Below are 26,905 nucleotides of genomic sequence, written 5' to 3'. Positions count from 1 at the left end.
TATTAAACACCATTTAAATCTGATAAATAATTTAAGGAACCATAAAATATTGTTCATTGACATGTCTTTTTCAGATCAATGCTCAATGTGCTTGTTGCATTAATCTACCACATTTTATCTGATCCCTCTGTTCCCATGAATAACTTCCTGACAGCACAGACAATGCCAGTGCAGGTGTCAGCACAGAGAGGGGCTCAGTGCTTGCTCCTCTCTGAGACCTGGAGGCACAGGCACAGAGTAAAGGGTTAATAAACCCTGGTAAAGAATTCAAGATGTGATTAGAATGAACATTTCTTTTTTGTTCCTCTTGCTGTTTTTAGATACAAAATAATCTGAGAATCTAGAAGAAGCAGGTGTTCTTTCTTCAACTACCATTTCTGGAGTTTTATATACACACATGTCTAACTTTGATAGTGTTCATTTACAATAGCTGTAAAATACCTATATACCCCTGTAGACTGCTGTAACTATTACAATTTATGCTCTAATGATAGTTAAGGAGCCCAAGTAAAATGTGATGCTCAGTTCAACTACATTTGCTTGTATACAGACTGATGGTTTAAGTTTAATATAATATAATATATTTTTTAGCAAACTTCTTAAAATTTCTGAAATTTTTATTTTTCTTGGTGGAAAAATAACTGAAAAGCAAGCAGGAGGCATACCCTGTGTCTTATTCATTTATGTTCCATGTACAAGTTTAATGTTCTTATTGCTATTACTATCATTGTAGAATGCAGTTAGGAGAAAGAAGAGCCTTGAAAACAAATTGCTTGCAATCTGAATTTCAGAGACTATACAAAAAATAAGAATGAAAACCAAACAGAGGCAGAATTAGCAGTGAAGTGGAAAGCAGCAGTAATTGAAAACTCACAGAGTTAAAATAAGGTTAAAATACTTCCCTCATATTGCACATTTTATGTCTCATTTGTTTACTTTCTTCTATTAAAGTGAAGTTTAACACCCTTCTCAAAGCAAGACAGGATCATAAATGGGTAGGAGGACTCATCTCAATGTTGCTATTGACAAGCTGATTTCAAATCCCAGTGGCTTCATAAGATGACTCCTCCAAGATACATAAACCATAGCAAGGAGCCCCCTGAGAGTGGCTGGAACTTGTGCTCTGCTATGAGCCAGGGAAAACTGGTTTCAGAAAGCAATGTCAGGTTGGAATACCAGCTAATGAAAATAGGGAGAAAATTCAGCTGACTTCAGTAATGTTAGAAGTACATAAAAAGATATATTTATTCTATATTTTTAAAACATTTGTTGACTCTACTTCCATTAGTTTTTACCTAGAAATTTTGCAGTGTAAATATCACATAAATGTGCACTTCTTTTGATTTAATTTCCACCCTGCCTGGTATGTAAGTCAGATGAGATAATTGCATTCTTTCTTTGTCTGTGTTTTGGTTTCAGCCAATGCAAACTCATACACCCTGGCAGAGGACTTAGTCCCATCTTTAGAATTTGCTGTAAGACTGGTAAATTAAGGGAGATCATTTGCTAAGTGCAATAATGAACATGGCTGTCAAAGCCTGAGTCTGCAGGACTTTTGAACTGAGGCCAGTGAGTTACTTTTGTTGTTGTTATTAAAAAAAATTAAAAAAAAGAGGAAAAAATTAAGACTGGCCAAGCATTCAATTTTCAATTTTGTAGACATTCAGTTATAAAACCTGGACTGCATCCAATGCCACGTTCCTCAAGTTATGCAAAAGTCAGGAGGGAGCAGAGCTGCATTCTAATCAGTGTATTACTATGCATCATGCTCATCAGATTTAACAGCAGTCTTTGCTTCATTTTTAGAAGTCAATTAAAATAGCAGTTCAATTGATAAAAACGAAGTCTTGCTAGATTAAGATTGATGTTAAAATGCCTGATTGTACATAGATTTATTATTAATATAAAATGCATACATGCCCACAGACTATTTTATATATGTTCAGGAAGTGCTGGGGCAAGCAGTTCTTCACTTAAAGGAAACTTGTGGTTAATTTCTGTTTCCCACATTGATTTAGATCCTGAGATAAAGTTAGATGACTGTTCCAGCATTTCAGTTAACTTACTTCTGTCCTATCTCCAGAGCAGGGTATTCACACCATGCAGAAATCCAATCTTTTAAAACCCAATATTTCCAGAATTATTCAAAACATGCTAACAGTGGCCTCTTTCCAAAACTGGAAATAACACTAATAGAGTCACATGCTTTCAAGATGGTTGCTAATTGCCAGTAGAATTAAAAAAGTTAGGACCAGGCAGATAAGGAAAAGCTTTATTCTCTTTCTTCTCTTCAAGTAGGTCATCCTTTATCTCATCTCCAGCTACCTGCCTTCTAATTTATACCTTTTAGCAGTCAAAGCCATTTGTTTCACTGATGGTATCAGGACTGATTTCTAAGTAACATCTTTATACCTCATTTCTATGCTATTTTTTTCTCTCTTAGAAAACTCTTCCATTGTGCTGTTTTTCTTTCTTTAACTGAGGGCTCCTGCAAGTCTGTTCATTTCCATTGAGAACTGCTCCAGTCCCCAGAGCTTTTCTTTACATGTATTTTCAAAGTTCAGCATAGCTCTTTCTGCCCTACATTACAAGCTTTCTAAAACACTTCCTATTGTGCCAGGCATAGCATATTAAGTGTTTAAATACTTTATTTTAAAAATATAAAAAGTTTTCAGAATGTCTGTCCAGAATCTCATCCAGCATAATGACTTTCAATGCTACTATTTTTTTTCCCAGCAGTACTCAAGGATCTGTCCACAGCAAGCCCTAAATCCATTTCATTATTTGGTCTACTGTTTCAAACACACTATAGGATGGTACTTTTGTTCCTGCTGTGCTGCATTTCCTATAATCACCAAGAAAAGAGAGCTGTCTCTGGGTAGATTCCTTTGCTCTACTGTTCCAGCTCCTTCCATCTCCACTGACTCTCCATTCCACCAGCATACCATGCAGGCATCTCAGTGCTACAGATGAACTCCAGGATCCAGATATTTCTGCTATTCTCCAAAGTCCTTCTTCATGGTCTTACCAGGCTCAGGAGTCCCTGTGTCCCTTTCTCTTGTGCCTATTTACATGGTGTCTCCTTTGTGCAGAATACAATTGGACTTGATGATCTTAGAGGTCTTTTCAAATATAAATGATTCTGTAATTCTAACATTTCTCCTCCTTTCCACTCAAAAACCCTCCTGTTAGAGGAACCTGTGCTGTCCCACCAGGTTCCCTGAGAGCTCTCAGAACAACAATCCTAGAGCTCAGTACAGCCAGGACTGCAATAAAGGCAGCTGGCTTGTCCTTCTGAGCAGGCAGGGACAATTCCTCAGTCCTCTTGATCTTGGGTAGGTATAAAAAGACACAGCTTACAGAAATAAGAATGCAATGTTCAAGAGCTGTGTTGCTAGTGCATACTTTAGAAGGACAAAGAGTAAAAGACATCAGCATACTAAAATTATTCTTATGCTTGTCTTTCGCCTTCCATCCTCTCTCCGGATGGAAGTGAAGGGGAAGGAGGAGGAATACATGAGTGGTTCTGTCCACCAACAGCCTATTCCAAAGGCAGGTCAATCAGTTGACCTCTGGATGCCTTCAGTGTTGCAATATTTCAATGAACATCTTATGCCTCCAGCCAGAATGCATTTAATCCTGAGCAATTTGTGAATTTCCTTTTTTTGTTTGTTTTTTTGCCAGGCAGTGTTAAAGATCACATAGAAACAAGTGAAAATGCAAAAGAAACTGCAGTCAATTTCAACAATAGAAAACACAAACTGCATAACTGCATAATGGAGAAACTCTGCAAGATGAAGTAGTTGTATTAAACAGAATTGTGATGAACAACCAGTCCCTGGCAATGTAAGCAGAATAGATGACTGATTACATCCTTTCTGTTTACCATTTTTTACATAAGATTCTTGTAGAAAAATGTGCCATGCTGTTATTTAAGCACAAAGTTACACAGAAAGCCTCCAACTGAACAGGCAGCATGAGCCAAGGAAGCCACAGCTTGGATCCTGCCATCTTAACATGTTTGTCACAGTGCTAAGTTCAGCTGCCTCCCCAGACAGGGCTATGAGGCCTCACACTAATTTGGAGAGGAAGGAAGCAGGAAGTGGGCAAGAAGAACTAAAAGAAGCTTTTGCCTGCTTGCAAAATCCTAAAAAGTAACTGTGACTGTCAAATCTGAACAATGCCCTTTCAAACAGGTGTTTTACATACAGTGCCCAGTCTGGCCAGATCTTCCAAGTTTTGCATTTTTGATTGAGCAGTTCAAAAGCAAACAGATGGTACACTTTAAAAAAAATCTATAGTATCTCATAATCAAAATAAGGTGGTTTTGATGTTGGTGGTTTTGACAATCCAGGGATTTTAATAACCATCTCTGTATTTTCAAAGCTAACAGGTGTACCTTCAGACATAATTCCTATCCAGAAAGGTTGTAGTCAATAACACAGTATTTTTAAGGCAAAAATTCCCAGTTGTACTATTGGTACAGGCATTTTAAGTGGTATTCATGTGAAAACCAGAACTGATTTAATAAAAAACCTGTTTAGCAAAGTAGCAATCTCTTTGAGCCATGGTGTTATGTAATTAAATGCTAAATGTTGACCATCTGTCATTGTACTCACAGGTAAAAATAAACCAACGATGCAATGTTAAAGCAAGTCTTTCTTAGAGCTGTGGTGTAACCCATGCAGAGGGAGTTGGGGGTTTGAGAGCATGTGGCAGAGGGCAGAATTAATACACAGCCTGTCTGGATACACAGGGAGGCTCTACATCACTCTGAGTCCAAGGAAAGACACAAAAAACATGTCCTGCAAGAGGCTCTGCCCTGGGCAGCAGCTGCCACCCCTCAGCTCCCCCAGAAGAAAAAGGGTTGATAGATCTGAGAGATGCAGAATGTGGCTCCAACTTTGCTGCTGTGCCAGAGTAACTATGCACTGTCCTCTGCTCACAGCTTCTTCCAAAGCCATAATTAAGTTCTTAGTTGAAAAATAATGGGAAGAAAAGAACTAATTATGTCTTGAGGTCAAATCTTACAATCAAAATCAAACAGAGATCAAACATCCCTGAGACTGTTGGAGGAGTTTGGTTTTGAAATTCATGGCTGGGGCCCACCACTGATACAAAATTTTCATTCTTATGAAGTCTAACATTTCAACATGATTTTACTTCGATGGCTTTCAAAGGCAACACTGCACTTACACAAGAGGAAGCCTTACCCTTAGCCTTCTCTCAAATGTAGAGATATTGCCTTTGGTCTGCTCCCTCCTTTGCCTCCATTCAATGAGATTTGAGTTATGCTCTCCAGGGAGGGAGATATTGCACTTCCCCAGCGTGGGGCTGACAACCCCTGCTAGAATGTGAGGTTCTGTGTTCAGAGTGATTTCCATGCCGCTGGCAAAGGTGACTCTCAGGGACCCATCTGGGCTGATCCGGTAGATGTTCTGTGTGTTATCTGTCAAAAAACAACAAAAATCAGGGAACAGAGAGAAGTGCAGATCTCCAGATTTATAAACCAAATTTTAGGCACAGCAGGGCTCAGTTTGTAACCCATGGAGGTTACAGACAGCTGAGCCCCAACCTCAGTGTGAGTTTTGCAAGCTGTAACCTCCAGGCCTTCCCAAGTCTGAAGAGCTTTTTATTACATTTGGCCTGATCATTTCCATTGTGAAGGTTTCCTGCAGCAGGAATAAAGGATTTTTGCTTTCAGCTTAAAAGTATATAAAACCATAAGCTGAGTACTGACCACAGATATTGTGGTGATCTTAGCATGTTGCAGAAAACAACAGGAAAATGTACAGCTTGAACAACTGCAAGAGTGTCTGAGGTCAAACAAGAAAGCTGGTTTCCAAATGTCTAGGATGACAGCCAGTCTCCCATTCTGTCCCTTTTCCCTGTGTCACTGTACAAAAGGCTCATCCTCTCCCCCACTAGCAGCAGGACCCAGGGCTGAGGCACAAGGATGATCAGCCACAAGGCTGAAGCTTGGTGCAACACAACAACTGGGAAGTGACTGTGGCCAGAAAAATCAATGGATCAGCAGTGGTGGCACAGTGAGCAGCTCCAGGGGCTCAGGACTGTGCCACAGAGGGCTGTTAAGGGAGCTGAGGTGACCCAACACAGCCTCCCTCTCCTCCCCAAAACTACCAGAAGTGTGTGGAAGGTCCAGAGCAGGTCTCCACTGAGAGTAAATGAAGGCAACAGACACTGGAGCTCCTTTCCCTTGCCTGGGCAGTGCAATTCCTCCTCTGCAGGCAGAGCTGTGCCACACTGGCATCTGCTCACCTGGGATATGGAGGTCCCTGCAGCTCAGCTGCCAGGGGGAACTCCAACATGAGCCTGAGTTTAGTGCTAACATACAAAACAAATGTCTCACCCTTACTGAACTCACTCCAGCTAGGGAGTATCCAAAGCATCCTTTTTTTTAAGCCAGTCCACATGGAAGTAACTGGTCCAGCTCTTGAGATGTGAGTACAAGGAAAATAGTAGGGTATGCCAGAAAGTAAAGATAATTGGATGTAAGGATATCACATCTGACTGGCTGTTCACAGGGTGCTTTGTGCTAGTTTTTCAGAGATATGTAAACATGTAAATTATATGAATTTATGAGACACATACAATAATAACTATAGTTGTTAATTTCTGGCACTGCCTGTTGTGTGCAAGCACTTTCCTGAGACAGACTTTGATAATTGAACAACTTTGAAGAGTTTCAGATTTAAGGACAGACAGATCAGGCAGCAGACGGTGCAGAGAGCAGATGGAGTCACTTGGACAAAGCCTAGCAGGTGACAGAACTATATAATTATTTCTATTTATGCAGCGCTGTCTCTACCACACAATAGTAAAGAGGAATGCATGGGTATCTTTTGAGATGAGTTCTTCCTAGTTTTTTCTTATAGATCAAAACTTGAGAGAAAGAAAAGTTCTGTGATGAGCTCAATTACAAAGCTTTTTTATAGCAGACCTGGAAAGACATCAGAGAGCAATTTCCCAGCACCTGCTCTCTCAAAGCCTGAGCAATCCATTGACAACAAAAAAACCCAACAAGGACAAAAGACCCCAGATCGATTAAACTATGTAAACCCAGAACTCTGGTGATAAATCTGCAAAATCTGCAGGAGGACACTGGCACACTTCTATTAGGCAGAAAGCAGGGGTTTTTTGAGATATATGATATTACCAGGGAAATACTGTGGTTTCTACAGGGATAAAGTCAAAATCTAATCCCTGAGGTAGCCACTAGCAGAGATGGGCCACATTCTCCCCTTTCCTACAAGTGCTGTCACCAGGTCACAGAACTACCAGAGAGAATGCACAGTAATGGCCACAGAAGGCATTTCAGTGCTAAAATGTCAATGGAACCTGCCACTCTTCTGGGATGTATTTCTTAGAATAACAAAGCTCCGTGTATTGCAGGTTAGTTGAAGTCCTCCAAATACTGCAGCAAAAAGTAGCATGTAAAGCCTGAAGACATCAGAGATTTCAATAATTAGGTTTTATCCATGGAATTCTTCTGGGATAAAAAGAATTCACTTGTGGCTTGTTTCTAACTGGTAACCCAGCACAATTGTAGCTGTTGGTGCTGAAACAAGGAAGAAACAAATGAACTAATTCTAATGTGTTTTTTTTTTTCTGGCTGCATTAAGAAAGCACTAATGTCTAGTGTTTAGGGGAGAAACAACAGAAATGCTTTTATTACCTTGTTTTAAAGTATATATTGTAGAGGTAGCTGAGAAGTTTGTGGCTGTGATCACATTCTCCCTGTTTGAAGTATCAAGTTCCACTCGTGTCAGTTTTTCAACATCGCTGTGGAAGCTGCTGACTTCCCCTGTTGGGAAGGTTGCATTGGTCAGGTGGCCATCAGAGTCATACCTGCAAAATGATGTTAAAGAGCCATCAAAATACACCCCTGCTGTTGTGCAGATACTCCTAAAAGCAGAAAAAATAGTGAAAGAAGTAGGAAGTATTGTCAATGCTGTGCAGTAAGTAAAAAGGTAAGAATTGGTCCATTTAGTCACTCAAAATGCACTCAGTACCTAGTCTGAATTCCTGCCTGGAGGCTTTTTCAGTGGTTCTGGATCAGATACAGTTATCTGGATCAGATAACTGTCAATACTATGAGATGCTACCTACATCACTCAGCCCCTGCCAGAGGTTTCTGTGCTGCTCATGGCTGGGCTTCCCCCAGTGGGCTGTGATGCAGGAATGAGGCCACTGGAGGTCACTCGGTGGTCAGGCATCCAACTCACCCTAAAACAGCATTTCCATACCATAAAATTAAATAAAACCAGTTCTTACCTCTGCAACACTTAAAAGCTGCCTTTTGTCACAGATGTGTGAAGCACATAATATGAGTGGTGAATGCAAAAAGGGGACCTAAAGCGTAACAACAGTGATAAAATTAGATTGAAATCTGCAGGAAATAAGTTGCCTACATGGATTTTGCTCTTGTGTTTTGTTTCCCATGGGTCTACTTAAATCAGCAGGAGCTTCTCACCTAGAATCTAGAGCACTACATTTCAGTTCACCTAAACTTCATCAGGGCTAAAGAAATTCTTGCAGCTCAAGGTACTTGATTGTGAATCAGGCCATGTTACCAAAAAGTCAATAATTAATTCCAGAGCTCTGGAGCAGCATTTCTAACAGGTCATTTCAGTTCTATCAACATATTTCTTCTTTCTGATGGTTCACACGGAAACCAGCACAAAGCATTGCTTGGTGCTTCATATTGCTTCATAATAATGCCTCACATCTTAAAAATCTTATTGATGCTGACATGTTTTTATTCACCTAGGACAACTCACTGATATTGCAGAGTATTTGCATGAGCAAAACCAACTCATCTTCATAAAATAGAAACTTATTGTGCAGGTATGAAAGCATAATTAAGTTTTCATGTTTTATTAGTTGTCTCCTCTCACAGACCAAACCAGTACATCAGCTGGCAGAACTGCACTGTTGCCAATGAAGCTCTTTCCATTCACATCAGCAGATGATCTGGCTTTGTTCTTTCCTTTCAGGTATTGGCATAATTTCTCTAGGATCTTTATTTGCCCCTAATTAGTCAGACAAAATCTATATGTCACAAAAAGTATTGGTGAAAAAATAACAGGATTTTTTTGTCTTCCCTCCAATACAAAAAAAGAAAAATAGAGCTGCTATTCTTTTCCAAACAAACACTAGAGAATGAACACCAGAGAATGAACTAGTGACCATCTTGTAGTTTTTTAACAAATAAGTTAAAATTAATCAAATGTTAAATTAAAAATAATCTCTCTCCTTTTCACCTCTCACTGCCCTTATATATATTGTGTGACTTATTTACATTCTCCCCTTATGCTGGTTCTGTGCAAGTTGACTGGGTGCCACAGGCAGTGACTAAAATTGACTCAGATCACTACTTTTCATCATTAGAAAACTCCATGAACATTAGGCAGTTATATTTCATTTACTGCTTGATCAAACAGGTGTGACAGCTTGGTAGACTATTTGGATTTGCTACTGTACCACAGAAAATCCCCCCTAACTGCATTTTTAAGGTGCAAATACAGCTGGTTTATTGTATGTACTTGTGCTCAAGACACGGGATCCATCTTCACTAAGGATCCAGTTTGGCTGCTGATAGTGCAGCTGCTGAAATGCAGAACTCCCTGTGTAGCTGAAAATGGGATAAACTGGTCCTGGCTGGCTGGCCAGAAAGGTGCTGGTTTGTAATGAGACCCAGCACATGCCAGAGGCCTCTCACTCCTGTAGATGGTCCCACTGACTTCAGGAGGACACACAGAAGAGTGTCTCAGTATTGATTCCACACCATGATCATCTAAAGGGTTTTTTTTCCTTCCAGATTGCTCCAAGAAACTCAGCCCTCTGAGGACAGGTTCTGTCACCTTCCACATGATGAATAGCAGCACGCTGGGACTCAGCTCCTGCAATGTCCTACCCATACTAATAGGGGTGGAATCATGACATATTTCTTAATGTTAATTTGGGGCTCAGTTATGCCACTGTTAATCATGTCAGTGACCATTTAATCATGCAAATAATTGCATTGATTTCAGTACTCACATGAGGAAGTGCTCACTAGTATTTGAAATGCACACATGGGGATATTGCTTCACAATCCATTTGCATTTCTATGTGTAGCACAGTTAAGAGTTATATCATTTCAAAGGGAAAGCAGTCTAATTAATTTTTTCAGAGAGAGTTGTTTCTTGCAGGTGTTTTCTTGTCCTTGATTTAATAGAGGACTACTGCTTCTCCTCCCCTTTTACAGCTTTAATGACACAATATTAAAAGAAATCTAGATGACTTAAAATTGTACATTAGCTATAATTGTATGCAAGAGCTCTTTCAGCACTTCAATTCCATCAGATTAGAGTAGATGGATGACAAGTACTTTTGTAGGTGGTTTTCTACCTCTTAATAATTTCTCTCTGCGAGTGAATCTGACATAAAAGTAGATGTTCTGAACAGGTCATTATCTTTGCTCATATTCCCAACTATGTGTGATATGTGTTGTTAAACTGACTCCTCCCTATTTCAGCTTGACAGTGCCACGGGTTGAACTTTTGGATGGGAATGCAAATCTAGCTTAAGCACCAAAGATGATTTCAAACAATTTCGAAGTTGCTCTTAGTTCCAATGCTACATTCTCATAGTGCTCACAAGCAATTCATATAAACCCTTCAAAAATTCTAATTTTCGAACTGAAATTGGCTGTCAGTACAGAATGTGACCTCCCTGGAAAACAGTATCTGGGTAAAAGATAACTAAGGCCATCATAGTCCATGACCTATTCATGGTAGCAGGTGAGCAGCATCTCCTGAAAGCACAACTATTCAGCACAGAGGTAATTACAGTCCACTGTCTCTCTGACTGGAGCAGATCAAGTGACATTCTGCATTTCAGCCATTGAGGAATTTGTAATGTATTATGAAAATGACATAATACATTGGATTGAATATAAATATTAATGACATGATTTTATTTAACTGATATTATTTAATTTTGTTGCTGTTTTTGCAATGCTAAAGCTGTAATTCTGTTAATTTTCCCTGACTGATGTAGGCTGGCAGGAGTGTGTGGCCATGCAAAGCCTGGACAACTTGAAGCATTGGTGAGGACAGTGTTACCCAGCCTGTAGTTAAAGCTGGGAAAGTATGTAAAACTGTTTAATTTAGCAAAATTTCTTTGTATTAATCATATACATCATATAAATCCTCCCAAGGTACAGGTACTTCTTAATGAATAAATCTATCCTACACACTGCAGGAGGCAGTTGCAAGCAGGTAAAGTCCTTTAAAAGATCTTTCAGCACTTGAGCCCTACTTTGAAAAGAGGACCAAGCAACAGTATAGCAAGAGCAATAGTGTGAAATGGTTTATGCTCAGGGTCAGTGGGACAGAGTAAGAATGCCAGGACTGAAAGGCACATGACTAAAAATAATCCGCTCTCCTAAGCTCTAACAATCAAGGCCCTGCTACAAGGCCTGCTGTTCAGCATTTTAATAGACATGGAGTTAACTGTAAAGGCTCTTTGAAAGTGTCATTGGTCCGTGGTCTGGACTGACATCATCATCAAGTGAGGATATAAATGGCCAACTCTCAGCACTGAAATTATTAAAAAGAAGCATACATACATTTACAGTCAGTTCTGTTTATAAAAGGTGACTCTGATCAGTATTTAAACAGCACCAGGTATCAGTGAGTTTGTGTTGTTGCAAGAGAGTAGAAATTTCAATCAACAGATGTTTGATAATGGTAACTGAACCAGGAAGATCCTGTATGCTTTTGTTTCCCAGCTACTGTAAAAAAGGCCCTCTCGAATGGCTTATACTTATGCCCACCCTATTAATTTAGTCTTTGGCAGAATAACAGAGAACAGGATGAAGAAACATCCTGTTGAATAAAAACCCACACACACTAGGCAGCATTTTCACCGCTTTTATCCTACTTTCATTTGAAGAAATTATAATTCTAAAAACCTGTAATGACAGGGACTCAACTACCTCTCCAGGTGACTCAGGCAGTAACTCACTTCTTATCAATGTGTTTTTTTGTTCCAATCTCACCTAGATGGGTTTCGTTTTAGTTTTTGTCCATAAACTCCTATGCTCTACAGAAAATAGGTACTATTATCCTCCTTAAGGACTCAGAACTAGGGACAGGATTTCCATCCAGCATTTGTTCCATCCTCAAACAGGGATTAGGACAATTAATTACAAATAATGAGAAATCCTGATACAAGGCACCTCTTTGTAAATCAAAAATGAGCTTTTTCTTGGGTTGTTCTTTTTCTGGGACCAGACTGAGATGTCCTGACTCCATCTTTAATTATCTTGTCTTGCTTTTTAGAAGTTCTGTCAATGGTCTTGTTTATGAAGCCTTCCCCACTCCCCTTATAAACAGCCTTTTGCTATTATATATCCTTTTGCTTTTATTAAATATCTTCCTCCCCTGCTGGTAGAGACAAGCTCACTCTTGTCTTTGGATATTCTTTCCACTGATATTCTCAATTTCCTTTGCAACACCCTGTTCCCTGATGAGTATGCTAATTTTCCCCTTTTTGCCTTCTTCGGGAATTTTGCAAATTCCTGATTCATATCACAACTTGCCTGTACCACTTAAGCTACCAAAAAAAAAAAAATCTCATCTTTTCATTTAGAGAAACAGATTCATAACAAGAAAGTGCAAATAAAGTGTAATTTCAGGCAATTTCTGCTGCACTTAACAGGCACTGTGCACAGAGATTTTACATATGACAGGTTTAGGCACCTAAGAAACAGCAGTGCTTCATTTTAAAAGCTTGTGCAACAGCACTGCTTGTCCTGTCTCACACAGTGTTAGTAGCAGGGTGTCTTTTTAAATGGCTAGAACTGTCTAAGAAAGTTTTAGTGCTCATATATAAGTTTCAGTCCTCATAAAAGAGGACTCCTTGCACCAGGCATTTAATGTCGTGGACTCACTCATAGACAGTTGTCCATCCGTTCTCATCGCTCTTGGTTGCTAAAAGCCCCGTGTTTCCAGGATATGTCATCAGGGCCAGGTTGTATCCTTGGGCATAGACCCTTTTCAGAACCCCATTGCTGCTGATGGTGAGCCAGTAGACCTGGCCCCCTGGCACCACCACCCAGAGGGGCAGCCCGCTGGTGTCCCTGCGGATGTGCACCGAGTTCCCGTTGCTGCTGGTGATGGTGGCCACGTCCCCGTCGCCGCTGTAGGAGAAGTTGTAGATGTAGTCCCTGGTGATGAGGTTGAGCGTGTGCAGGTGGGTGCCGTTGATGGTGAACTGGTAGAGCTCCTGGTCGGCGGGCGAGGCGATCTCGTACAGGCTGGAGTCGCTGAGGTGAGCCCTGTTGCGGCTCACGGCGCGGATGCGCACGTTGCCCAGGTCCGCCACGTACAGCGTGTCGTCGGGAGACACCGCGAGGGAGGAAGGTGCTTTCAGCCTTGCATCTTTGGCGTATCCGCCATCACCTGGAGGAGAAACGGGAATTTTAGCGATCTCTAATGCCCTTGTTAAGCTGATCTTCTTAAGCCTGACACGCTGCTTCTCTGCAGTATCATTTACAGGTCAATAAAACAATATCCTCTTCCAACTAATTAAATCCCTATTATCTAAGGTTGGTGCAATTCTAAATTAGTCTCAGTGAAGACAAACAGGAATATAAATTATCTAATTCACAGCATTTTTGCTGAGTCCCAAATCCTGCTGTTCAGGAAAGCTTTAATGCAGAATTGTGAAAGAAAAGACTGTGATACCTGAAGTTTCATTCCCTACTTACTGTCTGTTGGCATGTTGTTAAAGTAGAATTGTGTTGTAAACAAAAAGAAAATAAAACCCAGTAATTCAGCTAAAATGACACTGAAAGAAAGATTAGTTTATACTTATTAAAGACTCAACACTGCAGGAAAACAAAATCAGAACAGTAGCCAAAAAGTGCCTTGAGAAACAATCCCTTTCAATATCTCTTGACAATTTACTTGATTTGTGTCATTTAAAGTTTCAAAAGGATTTTTACATTATCATGGTCTGTATGTGTCTATCAAAATGAGTTTACATGAGCAGGATTTCCTGTAAATAGCAAGAAAGCATATTAAAACCTCACTCTTAGGGAAAACCACATTACTGTGTGTATTTCTCTACTTCTCCTGACTGAGTCAAGAAATTGCTGGAGTGTTTGAGCACACCCTATGCTTCCTTGGAAATGGAAAAATCAGTGGATCTTTCTGCCAAGCTGACCCTGCCTTTCACCAAACCAGGCTGGCACAATCATTATATTTGCCACAGTTTTTTTCATTTTTCAGCACTGAGACTAGTTTTCCTCAATAGGAATATGGTCCAGGATTCTGTTCCTCACTGATCTCCTGCAGCCACTGCTAAAGCTGGCAGCACTCGGCAATGCACAGGAGCCTTTGATTATCATCACAATGCTGGGTCAGTAACCCACCTTCTGTGGAAGACCATTTGCATTTTTTCCTCTCTGTTCTTGACATACTTAATGTTTTCGTGTCAGTAATTAACCTTTTACTTGAAATGAGAGGCTTAAGAATTATGATGACATTATTATGGAGCTGAACATGGCGGTTCTTAGAGATGACAAGATGGCAACATACTGCACACCTCTGTATGGGAATGCTGCCCTTTGTTCCATTATGTTTTATGAAATAAAAGAGCCAAACTTTGTTTTGGTGCATGCAGGGGAGAGTGGCTGTGTTGCTGAGAATGTCCAGCAGTGCAGTGCAGGTCTGGAACTAATTCCAGTTTAAAACACACAAAGAAAAAGGAATTCTGCACAGTATATGTTTGCACCATTTTTCTGGTGGTGCAGTATGACATGAGTGATGAGAAAGCATAAGCTGGTGTTTTGCACTTTATATGAAACCTCTTGCTGAGCAGGGCTGCCTGTTCCAGTAGCATTTAGGTACAATTTGGTACCACCTTCAACAGGGGCAAATGCAGCTTTGACAAATGACACAGCAAGGCAGATCTGGAAGTAATTCTGAACAGTGTGTAATCACTGTATCAAAAGAGAAAAAGCCTGCACCATCCTGAAGTTCCTCCAGTGGCATTGGAAGACTCGCATCTCAGAAGTGAATGGATTAAATTCCTGAAGATCTGCTGATAAGGTTTTGGGCTTTCCAAGGAAACCCAGTCACTGCTTGTCTCTCCCTCCCTTGTTACTTTGCTGATCTGAAGCTTTATCAGAGAATCCCAACAGATGACAGACAGAAGTAAAAAGCATCTCCTTACCTGAAAAACAATCACAATTGGGATCAATCTTGCAGTCACAATCTGACGGGGCTCCAGCAATGACAGAGATTTCCCCGTTGGTGGTGACCTGCTGGATGCGGTTGATTTTCCTCTCGTCGGTCTCGGCGATGTAGAGGACGCCGCTGTGGGACACGGCGATGGCGCGGGCGGACTCCAGGGTGGAGTGGATGGCCACCTTGCTGACCAGGAAATGGTCGATGCCGGGCACCTGGCAGTGGATGGGGCGCCCCGCGATGATCCGCACGCGCCGGCTCTCGGAGATCTGCAGGACTATGTTGTTGTCCAGGACATACAGGGAGTTGTCCAGAGGGTTCACTGTCAGGTCTGTTGGCCACTCTAACCGCACCTGGAACAAACATAAAAGGGAAAGCAGGCAAAAAAGGGAAGGAGAATGATTAGGGCAGTACGGCAGTTTAATTTAACCATCTCTGATCACATCATCAGGACGCCTGGCGGATTCTCTCAGCACTGATTCTCTAGTACCTTTAATTAGGTTTGGAACAAATTTCAACAAGTATACTCTTTTCTGAGGTCCCACTCCAGTGTGGAACAAAATGTGATTTGAAAAGTAATTTAGCACCCTCTGAGAGGTATTTGCACAAGTCCATTAAAGCAGGAACTTTATTACACCTATGCAGTCATGCAAATAAAAACACACACTTCATGTCATGCAACATCAGCCAGAAAATTTTTTAGGTCTGAATGTTATTGTTTCAAGGTTGCAGTCAATGCTGGCAGAGTGGAGAACAGTGAGAGGTTGTCAATGTCGTGACACTTTAATTGCCTGTTAGCACAAAAGGAAAATGACATAGCAGAAGAGTAGGACTCATTTCCACTGTTATTTACTAAGCAAGAAATGTTTATAAGACTTATATGCTACAAGAAATACTAGCTTAATTCTTCGTAGCAAAATAATACACCAATTATATCTTACTTTGTATGATAATGCAGCCAAGCTTAATTATTTATAATGATTTTGCTTTGTGAATCCATTATTTCAGTCATGGAATAAGTAAATTTGTCATACTTAAGGGCAGCTTTTTGCCTTTCTTCATGCAGGTGAGAGTGCTGACCAAAGAAGTTTCAAACCAAGCTGGAGGAAATGGCTGAAGAATGACCTCACTCAAAAGGTATCCTCTGATACCTTTTGCATTGTGATCTGGAGGAATTAAACATGCTTCAAATTAAAAGTGGGGCTCCCTGTCAACCTGAAAGGCAACGAGTACACAGGCTGCTGATTACAGCATGTGCTGTCCGGAGCTTCAAACTGCTTCTGCTGAGAAAGGCATTGCAGGACTGCTGAACTAGGAAACAACAACAGAGAAGGCTGGTCCCTGTCCCCAGCTCATGCCAGTGGAAGATTTGGATTCCAGGTTGTCTCTGGAAAGGTCAGAAAACAACTGAGCCCCTGGGATTGCAAGAGATCATATTTAGGTCTGTCTCAGGATGCTTTACTTGTTATCCTTCATGAAGAGATGGCTGCTTTTATCTGAGTGGAATTTTTCTGGTCTAAATATTTCAATCATCAGAAGACAATAATAACCAGCCTAAAATGTGACTGTTTTATATGCTTTATATGCCACAGAAGCTTTTACTATTTCACTTATTCTCACTTTGATGCTGGTTTTGCTCATTTTTCCACTGTGCTAATTAAAAGCATTATGAGTGCAGAGACTGCTGATGCTACCACAATGCTCAATGCCATATGCTAGAGTGTGTGGCCATCAGCAGCCACCTGCTTGCCTGGGGTCAGCTCAGCACCAGGCTGGAGGCCAAGTCTCTCCCTTCCTCAAGCAGCAGTATTTCCTGAATCATCTCATTTCCAGAAGTGCATTGCTGGTTTGGTAAGTGATGTTTTAATAATGTGAGGAGGGCACTGTGGCTGCTGTGTCTCATCTTGTGTGGGTACCACACCATTACAAAGGTTCACAGAGCAATCCCACTCCTCCTTGTGCCCAGGCCTTTTGGCCAGGCAGCATCATAACTGGCATTAAGATTAATGCTCTTGGGCTCAAGATTTCTTCTGAACCATGTGGTGGAGTCCCTCCAAATGATGCTAAATGTGGTGAAGCAGTTGGAAACAGATTCCTCCCATAGCAGTGCTAATTTCTGTGCACGTGTGACTGCCTGGGTTCCACCCACTGCTCTGAGGCTGGTTTGCACACCACTGTTAGCTCTTGCTTCAGCTGAGAGCTCACTGGGACACCAAATAAAACTCTTCACTTAACAGAAAAATCTCTACATGGTTTTCTCCAAGAAGCTTGGGAAAAACCATATTTGCAATGCACCTTTTAATGCAGAATAATTGCTTTTCCTTCCAAAGTAGATGGATTAGTTTTAATGGCAAATAGACACCTTCAACTTTAGGGCCTCTACAGATGGCATTGCTGTAAAAATAATCTTTGATTATCTGCAACTAGATTATTCATAATTAAAAATCTGGGACAAAACAATCTATTTTACCATAATGACCTTGCCTAGCACCTGCCATGTTTTGATAGCTGGTTTTCTTCTTTGGACCAGCTACACTGCCTTTGCCCAGCAAATAATGTGAATTTCTCCTGCTGTGAAGGTATATGTCTGGCGTCCTGCAGATAAACAGGGACTGGTGTGGGCCTAGAAAACTTTTTCTCTGGTTTATTTGAGGTGGATTTGGTTTACTGAAATAGAAGAAACTCTTATGCAGTTGCACATTTCACTTGAAGCAATGTGCCTAAAGCTTAACAGCTGTTAACTGCGAGCATATTTGCTTTCATACTGCTCACATCTGAAAAACTAGCTGCAGTGAGGTAAAAATAAATAAAATTTTAGTTGGATACATCCAAACAATGTTTGTTACTACACCAGAACTGCTGCCCAGCTCTCTGCACTGCAAAGCTAACTGAAAGTTATTCCTACAGCTTCCCTTCTGCAGTTTAAAGCAGTCATGGATGTATCCCTGCTTAAATTTCATCTGAAATATTGAAGGTAGCATACACCTGTCTGGAGTCTGCAGCATAAAAACCAGCTGCTGCACACTGCAAGCTTGTGCTGGTCAAATTGGAGGGAGAAAAAAGGTGAAATAGCTCAATTAAAATCAAACATACACAATAACACAAATCACTGAGCATTCCTAATCTGAACAAGAATTTCAGAGATTTAGATGAAATCTGCACTCTCTTGTCAGGATTCGCCTTCATGACATCTTAAAGTGGTGGAAGATGGGACTGCTGCTGTCCCACTCCATCCCTTCTCCCTGTGCAGTCCCCAGCAGCAAGGCCAGTTTATGCCTTCCTACAGAGAGCAGGTTCAGGACAGGTTGCTGGTAAAAAACTAATCACCTAAATCAGCTTAAGCTGAAGTGTAACTGCACCCTCAGGTTCACTGTTACCTTGAAAAGTCACTGGTTGTTTACTCCTCGTTAAAGCAAGCTGCCCTCTGGCAGCTTCTGTGACCAAACCATCAGTTGTGCTTCATTCAAAGGTAATAAACATATTACAGAGAAGCACCTCGATTTTCATCTGATACCACTGTGCCTGCTACAAAGTTTTTCCAGACAAAACCTCAGTTAGAGTTAGAACATTAAATCAGTTAATATACCTTTAAATTTGAAGCAGTACTTCACAATTCTGTGTAAAAAAAGACTTTTCCATATATGTATATGTTTTTTGTAACTCAAAATTGGGCCAATTCCATTTTTTCTTATATTCAGTGGGGCTTTTTTTTTTTTTAAAGTGTTGAGCAGAAATGGCATTGCTGATTATCCCATTATAAACAACCAGCCAGGGTTTGTTTATTCATCACAGACTGAAATTTTCAGGTGACAATACAATTCTGATTTGGTTCATGGGAGACTTGAGTATATGCAATAGAAATCACTGACAAAACAAGTGAACCCTTGAGCAATGAGACTTTTTGCATATAAGTATTAACATGTCAGCTTTTCTGGGAATTCAGCATTTAACTGTTCACATAAAGACTCCAGCTATATCTAATAATCCATCTCTGGTTTGAGAAGGGCAAAATTAACATCCACCAGGTCTGGCTTTCTAATGTATTTTTTCATGTCAAGTGCTCTGGAAAACACAAAGTGCACTAAGGTGGCTTTAGTTTAAATGAATTTTCACTGGGAGATCTTACCATGGGCTGCAACAAAGGCTGCAAAGGAATCTCTGCTCCAGCACCTGGAGCATCTCCTCCTCCTTCCTCGTTGACCTGGGTGTCTGCAGAGCTGTTCCTCTCACATATTCCCACTCCTCTCTCTTGAGGAGGTTTTTTTCTCCTTAGACACATCATCCCAGAGGTGTTAGCAGTGCTGCTAATGCCTTGGCCAGCCTTGGATCCACTGGACATGGGAGCTTCTCACAGAAGCCATCCCTGGGGCCCCCCTGCTAAAGCAAACCTTGCCACACAAAGCCACTCCATCCTCCCACAGCAAAGCTTGACAACTAAATTAAACAGCATCAGGTTTTTGCCCAATGGCACTGCTAGGAGACTCTACACATATACTTAACCATAGGTGTCTGTAGATGTACACACATCCACGGGTTAGTTTGTAAAGAACACTGCTTCACTTGTGGTTTTGAGCACATGGAGAAAACTTTCTGCACATTTTGCATGATGTTTGATGGCTGAGCCATTTTTGGTACTGTTTTAAACAAATCATATCAAACAATTTATACTCTTCATATCAAAGTAAGACAAGTAAAGAGTGAAAAATTTATCCTTGTCTGCAAATGCCAGTTTCAAGAGCTTAACTGTTTGGTTGTAGGGGTAAATTTCACTGGGATAAGTTTCATTTATCATGGATTAAAAGAAGCTGCATAAATCCCTAGAAAGGCTTCACCATTGCTTTGATTTCTTGCCATGCATTGCTTGTTTATTTTGATTCAATTTCACGTAACAGCATGAAATTCATGCCAAAATTTTTCTGATAGTCCTGACTGATGGATTACTTCCTATCTGTGCTGCTCAGCTTCAAGCACTTCTGTTTATGCTACTTCTGCCTTTCTTCAGCTCTATGATATGCACTTGCAGACCTGCTCATGGCCTCCTCTGTATTTCTCTTTTGCTGCTAACTTCCTTTTTAAATTTACTTTTATTTATCTTAAGAGTCATAGAATATCCTGAGAGGGATGGACCTGCATGTATCAAGTCCAACTCCTGACCTTGCACAGCACAGCCCCAAAAATCACACCACGTTCCTGAGGACATCATCCCAATGCTCCTTGAACTCTGTCAGGCTTGGTGCTATGAACCCTTCCTGTTCTGGAGCCTGGCCACCCTCTGGGTGAAGAACCTTTTCCTAATATCCAGCCTACATCTCTCCTGACACAGCTTCATGCCATTCCCATGGGTCCTATTTATACTCCAGATGTTGTTTCCAAACCCTTTTACTCACCACAACGTCCTTCTAAATGCATTTTTCTCTCTTCCTGCCTAAACCCTTCTTTCTCCTTCCTCCTGGAGAGAAGTGGCTCCAAAGAAGGGCTCACACAGGCAGGCCATTAGGAGTGAGCTGGTAGTTTACAAGGCTGAAGGAGACTGGTTCTGCCTCCCTGAACTCTTCACAGGATGTCTCACTACATATATTTCTCTCTATTTTTTTCCCTGTAGACAATCATGGATATTTTTTCATCATTTTCTGTCAGTTTGCTCTCACTCTGGGCTCTTCCTTTTGTTGACACTGACACTGTCAGCTCCCCTCATCAGCTTTGCTCCTTTATTAATGGCACACAGCAACACAATTTGGGTCCTGTGGTTTGACACTGGGGAACCCTTCCCTGTGGTGGGATTACAGCCTCATCCCACGCTGGAGGAGCCTTTGTGTCTCCTGCTTCTGATGCTGCATAGCATAAAATCCAGAATTTTACAGTTCAGCTGTAGCAGTCCCTGCCCTAGACTTCACAAATGTTGCTCTCTGCACCCACTGGTTCCCAGTGAAAAACTCAAATAAATGAGTTTTACAGCCTAATGGCTGCTGTTTTGTACCCTGGGCTGGGAAAGCAGCTGTGGCACATTTACAGATGCAGCTCAGAGGTCTGAGGCCACCAGTTTTCCAGGATCTTGGCTCAGAGAATCTCCCTGCCAACCTGCTTTTGCTGTCAATTATTTCCAGCTGATGAGGGACCTGCTGCAGAAGTATGAAGGAAAAGCACCACTTCAACAGTTTTCACTGCCTGTCTTTGCTTGCCACAAGACTTGCTGTGCTCTCATTTCCCAGCTCTCTTCTTGTTTCATAATTTCTTGTTATTTTTTACTGCTTCACAACTTCCAAGACTGTATCTGGGGTCTAGTAAATCGATAGGAAAAGTTGATTTCTATGGGGACGGTTTTCAAATCGTCCTTATTTAACAATAGAGGGAATATTATCCAGTGTCACATAAGCACACTGACTATAAAAATCAATGGGACTTAGATTGCTAAGCCATTTAAGTCTGCTTAAATATGGTACCCATGGTTTACACAGGCTGTGAAAGGAACACTTTGTTAAATGCCCAGAAGGAATTTATGAAGTATTTAGAACAGACTGGTACCTCAGAGAGGAGGAATCTTGGACTCTTCAATTAAACTATCTCAAAATAGACCATGAATTTGAATCTAACCCAAACATGTCTCCAGTGCTGGAGTGGGAATAGATGTCCTCCAAACATGCTGCTGCAGGTAATTTGCACAGCCAAAAGGAGGGAATGGGACCAGGTGGAAATCTAGCTAATAACAGGACTGGCTCCATTCTGCCTCACTTTGTAACTCACGGTTCCAGGTCCTGGGGCTTGTCAGACAAGATGGCACAAAAGTGGGGTTGCATAAATCTTGAGTTTTGGCTTCATCTCTCTGTTTTGGGCTCAGAAGTTCTGGATACAGAAAGCCAGTGTGCTGCCAATGCAGATAAGGGAAAGGAGTATCTGGAAAAGCTTTAATTGAGACAGTAATTAAGAGCTGTTTGAGAACAGTGAGGGGCTGGAGCTAGCATGTTATTGTGTCTTTCGTTTCCAATAACTGCTGAGGTTCATAAAAGCATCTGGCCTGAAAACTGAGAGGATGAAAGGATACATAAAGTGAAATTTCCAAAACTGAAAAAGGCAAACCCCCTGCCTTTCAGCAACACCAGCCACTGTGAATATATCACCTAAATACTCAGACTCTTCCCTGAATTCTGAATGAAACTCATAATGAAAATTTAAATTAAATTATTGAAATTAAAACTTCCTGCAGATTTGTGCTCAGGAAACTGTGTGCCTCTGCAGGATCTTCACCTCTGACAACTCCAGGGATGGCAGAAAGCAGGACTGGGGGCAGAGAAGGATGAGGAGCTGCTGCCAGGTTTCCAGTTGAGATGTGGGAGCCAAAACTGCTCCTCAGCCAGCTCAGGGCTGTGAAACACATTCCCACAAGGATCAGAACAAATGCCAACTCCACAGCTTTCACAAGAAAATACAAATCCACTTCTGTGGTTTAAGCCTTCCCTTAAGAGTTAAACTCACAAATACAACTTCTGCAAGGGAAAGAAAATAGGATGGGAAAAATAGCTATCCTGAAATTCATGCTTAGGGCAGAGCATCTTCTATGGCAAATTCCTACAACATTAGGCAAGTCAACAGTAACAGCTTTTTAAAATCCATTGTAAGAGTGAACTAATCATTTACTAAATTTTAGCAGAGCGTTAAAGCAAAATAGCTACAGAAAAGTTTCATGATTACATTTAAATGATACACTTTTTTCTTCATGGATATAAAAAATGGTAGGCAGAAAAACCAACAGAAGTAATTTGACTTCTTACTTTTACAGAAATTAGCACCAAGATCAATTGTTATCACAAGATGATTTTCTGCAACTAATCTTTCACAAGTATTTACACAATAGGTCTTTCAACTGAGGAAAATAAATGCAAACACACTAACTGTGGTGCTGAACAGAAAGCAAACACATACTGCTGTAAGACTTCAAACAGCTAACAGAAAAAAAAAGGCACCTTGCATTTTGCAGAACAAACAAGACAACAGCATTCTGTGCAGCAACCCTTCAGTGTGAGCATTTGTATTGATTAAATGCAAGGAAATGCACTGGAGAATGTTTGATTCTAGTCTGAGACTGTAAGCAGGCACTCTGCTTTAAATTTCTGTCAGTTCAGGGCTTTGGTTACTGCTGTGATGCTTATTTGGATATGCATTGTCAGACTGTGCCAGAACGGCTTACAAGGATAACGTTTAAGACTAAAGTTTTTTAAGCAAAATTCAATAACTACCACTTGACTGAATAACATATCTCAAGCCTGTGATGGATTAACTTGGACATAGAAGGAGAGGCATTCTCTTTTCTTGCCTTCCAAAAAGGCTCTAGAAAAGAGATAGTAAAAGTGCACCTGAAAATAGTTTCACAACAGGTTCCTAATCAGATCAAGCAACAGTTTTTGATTTTCAGTAGCTGAGTTCTAGATCTAGAAAGACACAGCATGGCTTCAGGGCTAGGAAGGCTGAAAGGGCTCCACAGAAATGCCAGGCAGGCTCTAAGAAAAAGCTCTAAAAGGCTTCCAAACTACTCCAGGAGAGAGATCCAGTGGCTCTCTGGCCATGCTCCAGAAGCCATCATGGGTTCTCCTGCTCCTTAAGCTGTAGATCTAGAAAGGCTGCATACCTTAAAAAGTCCTAAATGCCTTCAGAATGATCCTCAACATCTCTAGTGAGGTCCTAAATATCTCTATGTCAGGCTTCCAGCAGCTTCTAGACCCAGAAAGCTAAAGGAATCCCTAGCAAGTTCTAGGTCTAGAAATGTCCTTTTAAGTCTCTTCCTTATTCCTTCAAACCAAATTAAAAAAAAAAAAAAAAAAGGAAATAGCATAAGTCCTTCTGGCTGACTGAAAGCATACAAAAATGATTTCACAATGAAATTAATTCCTTAGGACTAGACTACTTATACAAGTTTCAACCATTGGAACTCTTCTGATTCCCTAAATTTTTGGCACACCTTTTGTGAGCCACCCAACAGATTTATAGCTTATGGTTACAATAGCAAAAATCACATTGTTTTTATTACCACTATTGATATGACAAAGAATTTTAATTCTGAAGTGGCAAGAAAAAAGAAATAAAAATGTAGTATATATGGATGGAGGACCTAAAGGGTTTTACATCATATCATGACTTTGCCTGGTTCTCACTGGAGACAACTACACACTGTTCAGTTTCCCATTTTGCTTTGAGCAGTTGATTGAATGGCTATTGAGTGATGTTCAGACATTTATGATTTCCTGCAATGTGACCTACATTGCTAAACTTCATAAATTTATTCTCCAAGGCAGTGTATCATTTTGCATGCCATACTCATCCCAAAGGAAGCTATCAGCAGGAGATGAGGCCCAGTTTATAAAAGCTCAATGTCCTTCAGACACTTTCAACTAATTTGTTTGTAAATGTGCTATTGTCAGAGTAACATACTGTATAAAACATCTATCATTCTGTTTACAGCTCTCTGTGACCTGAACTCCATCATGCACAGCTTTAAGAACACCCTCTCTGTGGCACACTACAAATGGGTAGAACCCATTTCTGTCCTGACATTTGCAATTTTTTCCCTCCACTGACACGGTGTCTTTTCATTACTTTTTTCCTTGGCACAGCCAATGGTAGAAAAGATGCTGCAGCAAACATGGTATCATGGAGAGGTGAACTCAGGCATTCTTAGCTGTCACTGCCCAGGCTGCAGCTCCTGCCATGGTACTTACTCTGACCAAGCCAATGCAAGAGTTTCTATCCCTGCAGTGTGACATCTCTGCAGGACAGATCACCTCTGGTGCCCTCAAACTCCAGACTTGTGACAACCCATTTGCTTGTCACTCCCCTGGCCCCCTCCCTAAAAAACAGCTGTGCAACATTTCCAAATGGCCAAACCAGAACACAGCATGCAATCCAAAAGGTTTGGAACAGAGGCAGTAAAGACAGCTCCACACAGAGCTCAGTCATTAGTGTTATGCACTTCGTAACACAAAAAACCTGTTACAGCTGTGGGAGGTCCTTTGGCCCATAAATATGTGAAGGACTGCTTGGTGAGAGGAGGGAAGCAACGTGCACACAGTTCTAGTCCTGACAATTTTAAAAACCATGGCTAAAGTAGGAACTGCCTCCATCAAAATAGCTGTTTCTTAAATCACAGGCAAACCTTGCTAGTGGATGTGGATGAACCACTGGGTTAAAACAAAAGGAGGGACATTGCCTGCTTGGCTTGGCTCTGCATCTTCCCTTCAACACCCACATTCTCTTTTCAGCAGACTGGCTTGGGGCTTGGAGCCCAGGAGGGCAGGGACCAGCTTTCACTATCTGATTAGTTATGGTAGCTCTGCAGTGTAGGGAGAAACCACACACACCTGTATGTATACAGACACAGTTAAATATGCATATATAGATAATAGATTAGGTATCAGTATCTCCTTCATGCTTACATTTTGTCCATTATGTCTCTGCAACAGATGAAAAAAGACAGATGCAGTAACCAATGTATCTCAACACATTGCAGACTCCCACCAGTCTGACAAAGTTGTACTGAACATTTTCTGCAGTGCAATTCAACACAGTAGAGATAATAATTTTCTGCCAAAAATAACTGATCCACTATACTCCATCGTACATATTTAGACAGAGAGATAACCAAAGGCTACTTGCACATATGGAATAAAAGGGAGCTTTGAGAGATGCTGGTTGCTCATGAAAGCCTGACAGAAGAGCCCAAAATAAGACAGGCTTCTCATCTGGGAACCCATTCCCCAGGTGGCTAAGACAGAGTCAGGGGTTTGTGGAGCTGGGCAGTGTGACATGGGCAGAGAAAGTCTGGGGGTGGCAGGGCAGCTTGGACAAGCTGGTGGATGGTTATGTGCAAGGGCTTTGAGCATGTGCAGGCAGCATTTGGTGAGCATGGAGGTTTCTTCTAGTTGGAAGGATGCATCTAAGAGCACCTGGACTCAGGGTTCAGCTGCCTCCTTCTCACCAGCCATGCAATTCTTACAGAAGATTTTTCCTTCTTGCAGTTGCTTATTAGAAACAAATTTTTGAAAAAAGGATTAAAACCTGTGTCTGTGTAGCAGGAAGTAAGAGGGAAGTCATGAGCAGAGTCTCCTTCACTTCCCCATCAGGTGTCTAATACTGCCTCAACAATCAAAGGAAAGGATGCAAGCGCTGGAGAGTTCATTAAAATGTACATAGTCTTTTACTCAGTCATAATGGATTATTTATGGCAGATAATTGAAATAAATTGCTGCTTTGCAGGTGCTCAATACAAACAGAATATCTGGGCTTTAAGAGAGAAATTGCAGTATGACTTCATCGGATGCTATCTTGTGTCTATGACTAATTTCAAATTCACTGATAGAATAATTTGATTGGAATATAAATTAGTTCTGACGAAACCAGTCTACTTTCTGTCTGATATTCAAAAAATGACATTGTACACCTCCAAGTTTGATTTATGAGCTCTCAGACTTTTTTTCACCTGCGGTTCTAATCCTATGAGCCTCTTTCCTCTCAGCTTCTGTTGAAGAGAGGCTACTTAGCTGATCCTGTACCCCTGGGAAAAGATATTTGCCCTTATACCCAAAGATCCTCTTTTAAAAAGGCTTTCAGCTTGGTTTTGCTTCGAAGTATGGATGCTAGTGACTGATTCTTCCTGC

The 26,905-nt window shown here is 41.0% G+C and overlaps 1 protein-coding gene across 5 annotated transcripts in view; it reads right to left on the bottom strand.

Moving 5' to 3' along the window:
• The window catches only part of TENM1 (teneurin transmembrane protein 1), a 776,824-nt gene that overhangs the window by 14,665 nt on the left and 735,254 nt on the right, over positions 1-26,905 (bottom strand). For all 5 annotated transcript variants that reach the window (XM_077186191.1, XM_077186192.1, XM_077186190.1 and 2 more), the window contains 4 exons: positions 15,250-15,616; positions 12,962-13,472; positions 7,697-7,869; positions 5,214-5,449 (listed from right to left, as the gene is read on the bottom strand). In XM_077186191.1, coding sequence (XP_077042306.1) covers positions 5,214-5,449; positions 7,697-7,869; positions 12,962-13,472; positions 15,250-15,616 — 1,287 coding nt within the window. The remainder of the gene's footprint in view (positions 1-5,213; positions 5,450-7,696; positions 7,870-12,961; positions 13,473-15,249; positions 15,617-26,905) is intronic.

This window comes from Agelaius phoeniceus, chromosome 14 (genome assembly GCF_051311805.1).
Source record: "Agelaius phoeniceus isolate bAgePho1 chromosome 14, bAgePho1.hap1, whole genome shotgun sequence".
In the NCBI taxonomy this organism is placed as follows: Eukaryota; Metazoa; Chordata; class Aves; order Passeriformes; family Icteridae; genus Agelaius; species Agelaius phoeniceus.
This window is presented reverse-complemented; position numbering and strand designations above follow the sequence as displayed.